Source organism: Leptopilina heterotoma, unplaced genomic scaffold, assembly GCF_015476425.1.
Source record: "Leptopilina heterotoma isolate Lh14 unplaced genomic scaffold, ASM1547642v1 Lhet_17, whole genome shotgun sequence".
Taxonomy (NCBI): Eukaryota; Metazoa; Arthropoda; class Insecta; order Hymenoptera; family Figitidae; genus Leptopilina; species Leptopilina heterotoma.
This window is the reverse complement of record NW_025110886.1, coordinates 2,508,983-2,516,169: the sequence shown is the minus strand read 5'-3', so window position 1 is coordinate 2,516,169 and position 7,187 is coordinate 2,508,983. Positions and strand designations below refer to the sequence as shown.

The 7,187-nt window shown below is 38.8% G+C and overlaps 1 protein-coding gene across 1 annotated transcript; it reads right to left on the bottom strand.

Annotated features, from left to right (window-relative positions):
• Positions 1-773: 773 nt before the first annotated feature.
• On the bottom strand, positions 774-1,622 carry LOC122499606 (protein NYNRIN-like). Its single transcript, XM_043608054.1, has one exon. The coding sequence runs from the start codon at positions 1,620-1,622 to the stop codon at positions 774-776; it is 849 nt and encodes a 282-aa protein (XP_043463989.1).
• Between the last annotated feature and the right edge of the window lie 5,565 nt (positions 1,623-7,187).

The window sequence follows — 7,187 nt, the reverse complement described above, 5'->3', positions numbered from 1 at the left end:
TCTGATTGGATCCCAGAATGGATCCTCCTCTAGCTTCACCTCCACGTCCTGTGGTGGACCTGGGATTTCACCTGGGCCTTGCTCATCGGGCTCCGGTGGGTTCCATGGGGGTGGAGTTGGGACTTGTGGAATCTCCTCGGGTTGGTCTGCAGGTGGTTCGTCAGCGATTGGGGGTTCTTCCTCCATTTCCCAGTCCCCATTCTCCATTTCTCTTCCCATGTCCGCATCCTCGATTATCTCGATGCTGGAACTGGATGAGTTTGGTGAGGATGGTCGATGCTCTTCGCCCTCTTCGTCTTCTAGCAGGTAGTCATCGAGACTACCTACCATTGATTGGTCACCCTCCGAGTCGGAGATCTGAAGGATCTCCATTTCGTCTACTGGACACGTGGTGTCAGGCGAAGGATACTCCATCGATTCTGTAACGTTCTTTTATTGTAATAATCGAATAAGGATAAAATATCCACCACCTGGACGGTAGCAAGACGATTTCACTGTATCATTTATTGAAAAACTGTAACTTTATTGAAAATACTGGAACACTAGATTATACTGTAACTTATTCTGGACATGAATATTATACCAAAATACAACATTCGGAGTCGGTGTACAGAAACACAAGAAATACAAATATAGACAAATACAAAGACAAACGCTGAAACTCGATGTTGAACATACTGAGTCGTAAGGAATACTGTAACATTAATTATGTAAGACATTTTTAATTCTGTAACGATCTTTGTTAAGTACTGTAACTACTTTATTACTTTAGGTTAATCTGGATCACCTTGGAGTGGTGCATGGTAAGGTTTTAGGTCTTGTACTGAAAACTTTCCCATTGATTGCTCTTGTAGGTCCTCTAGAACATAAACTACATTTGATATGCGTTTGGTAACAATAAATGGACCGTGAAACGCATCTGCTAATTTTGCCATAAAATGTCTGTCTGCGGACGATAATACGCGTTGTTTTTTCCATACTAAGTCGCCGATTTCATATCGCTGATCGCGTCGCTTGCGATTGTAGTAGTGTGATTGTTTCTGGAAAGCACTGTCTAGAGCGTGGACTATACTATTACGCAATTCGTTCAACTGTTGCATCCGTTTTGACCAAAGTAAAGAAGATTGATAGACAATGTCCATATCTCTTTCTAATTCTCGGCGTAGGGATATCGCGGTTGTAGGTTCGCGTCCGAAGTTAAGGAAAGCTGGTGTACTTTGGATCGAGGAATAGTACGCTGTGTTGTGTGCAAAACGAAATTCTGGGAGGTGTAGGTCCCATTCCCGGTGACTTCTCTCTATAAACGCAATTATCATGGTTCGTACTACGCGATTTACTCGCTCTACAGGATCGGCCTGAGGTCGATAAGGTGGGGTGGTCATATGACGAAATCCTATTTTTGACGCTAGGGCTTTCATGCTATTGTTAATGAATTCGGTACCGTTATCTGTAAGCAGAACTTTCGGTGATCCCCAACGGTTTATGACTAAATCCTGTAGCGCTGTCGATATTGTTAAACCTGTAGCTTTTCTTAAGGGCTGTATCTCTATCCATTTAGTATACAAATCTTGAATGATGAGGATGTACACGTTACCCCTGGAGCTCGGAGTTAAAGGTCCCATAATGTCTGTAGCTACTATTGTCCAAGGCTCCACAACAGTCTTTTTTCCCATAAAACCAGCAGGACGGATTTGTTCAACTTTGGTGCGTTGACAAATTTCACAGTGTCGGACAAAAGAAACTACATCCTTGAACATACTTGGCCAATAGTACTGTGTGGCGATTCTGCGATGAGTCTTTTCTACACCAAGGTGTCCTGATTGTGGAGTTGAGTGGTTTTCCTGTAGGGCTTTTTAGGCGACGTTCCCTGTAGAGTACTAACTTCCAGGCGTTTAGGTCTGTAACTTCGGTTTCTGGAAAATCAGCTGGTTTGTGGTAGTAAAGTCGATTATCTTCGATTTTCCAGTTTGGAAACCTGTCAGGATGTTGTTCGACTTCCTGTAGACGCTTCAAGTACCATCGGTCTTCTATCACTTCAATTTGGTTAACCTGATCCGACATTTGTTCAGGTATGCGCGATAAAGCGTCTGGAACGTGGTGAAGTGCTCCTTTCCGGTGGATGATCGTCAGGTTATATTCCATGAGTTCTAGAGCCCATCTTGCGAGTCGACCAGTTGGGTTTTTCAAATTGTGTAACCAGCGTAAACTACTGTGATCCGTTATTACTGTGAATGAGTAGCCTTCTAAGTAACAACGGAACTTTTTAACGGACCAAACTACAGCTAAACATTCCAGTTCTGTAACCGTGTAGTTCTTCTCGGCATTTGAAAGGGCGCGACAAGCGTAAGCAATCACTCGCTCTTGACCTTCAATATTTTGGGTCAACACTGCTCCTAATCCGACAGAACTTGCGTCGGTTTGTAAGGTGAATGGTAGTTTGAAGTTAGGACATGCTAATGTAGGAGTGGTTGTCAACAGTGATTTTAATGTGTTGAAGGCGCTCTCCTGATCTTCTTTCCATTCCCAGGGTTGATTTTTCTTGACCAATTTGTACTGTGGAGCGGCTTTTGTTGCGTATTCAGGAATGAACCTTCTGTACCAAGATGCTATTCCAAGGAAACGGTGTAGTTGCTTCACTGTTCGTGGTTGTGGGTATTCCAGGACCGCCGAAGTTTTCTCAGGGTCAGTTTGTAATCCTTCGTAATTGACTCGGAATCCAAGATATCGTAGTTCAGCACAGCAGAAATGACTCTTGTTTCTGTTAATTACCATGTTGGCCTTTTTGATGTTTGCAAGGACCTTGTCAAGCCAATGCAAATGCTCCTCGAAAGTCTCTGTTACGACTACGATGTCATCCAAATAACAAAACACGTGAGGGAACAATGCTGGACCAATAACACGGTCCATGAGCCTCTGGAATGTGGCTGGTTCGTTGCTTAGACCGAAGGACATCCTTTTGGATTGAAATAAGCCTCTGCCTGGTACAATAAATGCAGTTATCGGCTTAGCTCTTTCTGTCAGTGGAACATGGAGGTATGCTGATGTTAGGTCCAAAGTTGTGATGAAATTACATTGCTTTAACTGATCTAAAATCCCGATCATGTTTGGAATTGGATATGCATCTTTTTTTGTACAGGAGTTTACTTTACGGTAGTCTATGCAAGGTCGCCATTTCCCATCTGCCTTTTTTGTCAATACTGGAGGGCTCGCCCAATCTGCTTGTGAAGGCTCTATGATGTCTTGTCTTAACCATTCATCTGTTTCTTTCCACAATGCTTCTAGTTTTATTGGTGTCATCGCATAAGCCTTTTGTCGAATTGGTGGATGGTCGCCGATGTTAATATCATGTTCAGCCATTAGTGTAATTGGTAGTTTATCCGGTTGCGGCGGTATCCTTTCATCGAGAAACTTTTTTAAAATTTCGGACTGTTCGTCACTTAATATCTGTAACTCATTGCATACTGTAACACGATCTGTAGAATTTTCTGGAATAAATGTGAATGTAGAGTTCGGGTCGTCTCTATAGTACCAACTTTTTGCGGCAAAATCGACTATCAAACCGGCTTGTATAAGAAAATCTAACCCTAGTATACACGGATGTGATAGGACTGGCATTATTAAAAGATTAACTTGAAAATTTCGGTTTTTCAATTTTATTTCGGTGTCGATTGCATATTCGATACGGAGGTTATTACTGTTCGCGACTGTAACTCTACGAGCAGGAATTGGTTTCGCGGTTTTCGCTACTTGTCTTTTGTTTGAGACCGAATTCGCAAAATCGATTATTTCTACATTATTCTGTAACTTTAAACACTGGTCTGGAAATAGGCTTCCCGTATCCTGTAGCTTTTTAATTTCGGTAACATCTAATTCTAACTGTAACTGATCTTCCGACGTTAATTTTGGAAGCGATACACTTGTCGGGATAGTGTTCACTATTGAGAGTTTCCCTTATTACAATGGGGACAATCTCGTTTAGTAACACCTGAGGCTCGACAACGGTAACAAAATCTGCGTTTAGGTTCTGGGCATAATCTGTGACCGTGACCAGTTTTGTCGCAATTCCAACATCTTAATTCAGTGTCACTTGTTTCAGTCCTATTAGTATTCACCGCGGGTGACGCTTGATTTACCAAATAGGATGTTTTAGATTCACTAGATTTATCTTTGACACCGGATCTTGTTGCAGGTGGCTTAGAAAAATCACTTGTTTGTTGCTGATTATGTCGTTGTAGTAACAGGGAGTCTAATATGTCACTGTAACCTTCGGCATTGTTCTGTAACGGTACGCTATGATCAACTGCCGCATGTAATTGATCAGTTTTCGAAAAGTGCTGTAATGGTCGGGGTGGTTGGTAGTGTGCCTTACGAGGTCCTGAGTACGCATACGCTGGACACATAGAGTTTTCTGGTAGTGGTGGGGGGCGATATTGGTTTACACTTTGAAGTGTTCTTTCTTGGCGTGACGCGTACGCTTCTAAATCGTCCATAGTTAGGTTTCTGTACAATGGGATCACTAATTTGAATGCCGGTAACATATTTCTGTGAGCATAGCGGATGCATTCCCATTCTGACCATAGTGGGTCTGTTCGAGCGAAAAGGAAAAGACCATTCATACATGCAAGGTAATCACAAACTGGTTCGTTGTTTGCCTGCGTACGATTAGCAATTTCTTCACGCAAAGCTAACTGATAATCTGGATCTGCATATCTGGAGCGAAGAGCAATCTTAACGTCTTGCCATGTTCTAAAAGAATTGAAGCGACCTCTGTACCATGTTAACGCTGCATCTTTTAACGTAAAAGGAATGGCTTTTAGTAAATCTGATTCACGCATAACCAATAATTCACGACCCTCATCGATTCGATTTATATAATTCTCGACGTCTTCACCACGCGCACCACTGAATTGTAAATTCCAGCGATGTATTGTCTGTAACAGAGAGTGTGGACACATAGGTTGTTGATTGTTTGTTCTTCTTTCTGTATTTTCATAATCGTCAAATTGGTAGTCTTGGGGGTTTGGAAAGACTCGATGTCTATTAAAGTTACGTGAATCCCTAAAATTATTGGAACGAGAGTAACGACCGCGAGTGGTATTAACATTACCAAAATTAAATTCCGCATTCGGACCAGGTTGAGTGTTGGGTTCTCGTAACACTTGATTTTGACGCATTTGATCACCATCATTTCTTGCATTATAATCATCGTGATCAAAATATAGGTCGTGCAGCAATGGTTGTAGTTGTGACGGTTCGGAGGTGTCTGATTTTATACTCTCTAAATCTGAATTAGCGAAATTCCACTAATTTCCCAGCGATAAGTATATCACTGATTCAATTAGCGTATATACGCTAATTAATCAGTGAAATTTCACTAATTCACAGCGTATATACGCTAATTGAATCAGTGATATACTTATCGCTGGGAAATTAGTGAAATTTCGCTAATTCAGAGTTAGAGAGTAGACTGTCTGTCGTCCATTTTCTTTTTACTTTTTAATAAATTTCTGTAACTATATATATATATATTTTTTTTTAAATTATTTAAAAATCAAATTTCTGTAACTGTTTCTTTACAATGATGTTCTCGAAATTTTAATTTATGTAACTATTTCTTCAAAAGGATGTTCTCAAAATTTTAATTTCTGTAACTATTTTCTTTCGTGAAAATATCGAAAATTCAATATCTATAACTATTTTATACAAAAATATTTTAAAAATGTAAATTTTGCAACTGATTTTGTTCCTCAAATAATTTTAGATTAATTTTTGTAATTAATTTTTGTTCCTAAAAATATTTTAAAATTAATTTTCTTGATTAATTTTCACGAATTACTTGGAACTCAAAGTTTTATATTTAATTTCACTTTACAAAATATTTTAAATTCACTTTGTGTAATTAATTTTCACGAGATGCTCAAAAATCAAAATTGTATAATTAATTTTATTTTATAAATTCAACTTCCGTAACCAATTTTCACGAGACACTCGAAAATCGAAATTAATTAATTAATTTCACTTTATAAATTCGATTTCTGTAACTAATTCTCTCGAGATACTCGAAAATCGAAATTTTATAATTAATGTCACTTTATAAATTCGATTTCTGTAACTAATATTTTCGAGATATAAATCTTTAATTAATTTAACGTCACCGAAATATTTAAATTTAATTTCTGGGATTGGCTATCTCATGAAATATTTTAATTTTACATTTATTTTACGCGAAAATAATCAAATTCTACCTTTGGTGATTATTTCAAATTTTACAAGAATATTTCCGTAATTATTTCTCGTGAAATATTCGAAATTTATTTTCTGTAACTTTCTGTACTAAGATATTATATGAGAAAAATGGCAAAAGATAGAAAATTCAGCAATTAGTTGAACGAAGAGGTACGATATTCACAAGGAGTTAAGTGTGTATGGTACGTATCAATAAGTCAGACGGAGAACGCTATAGTGCATATGCACTGGTCTTGGCTGCTTGACAGTACGAACGATCGCACAAAGCAGAGACTCAATAGAACGGAGAACGCACTATAGGAGTGAGCGAGAGCGAGTATATCACTGACGCGAAAGGAACAGAGGGGAAGCACGTTTCTGTGCTCGCGCGCTTTACACACACTACTAACCCGACACCATGAGTAATACTCACGCACACCAAATAGACGCCGGTAGGATGCTAGCACATGGCGAGAAAAGGAAAATTTATACACGAAATTTTTCTTTTACACTGAATCGAATTTATTTTATAGTTACTTACTCGGTAGATGACACGACAGGAACTATCCACACGGGATTGAGGTGTAAGTAGATGGCACAATGCACCACACACAAGAGTTCTGGTTTTATAACCAACTCAAAAAAGAACCAAAATTTTTAAACAAAAAGAACTCAAAAAATAACTCTTAACAAAACTGTAGCTTTTAATAAAAATGAAAAATAAGAAAAAAGAATAATACCACTGTGGCAAGTAAATTAATTAATAACTAATTATTAATTAATTGAAACTGTAGCACGAGAATTTTCAGGAAACTTATTTAAATGGCGAAAACACGACTATTCAATTTCGAATCCGGAAAACTAATGAGCATGGCGTCGACCACTTGTTAGGGACATGGTCTTCCCTCGGGTGAGAGGGGTTTCCCCACTTGCGAATTTCCCCCAAAATTTTCAATTTTCAG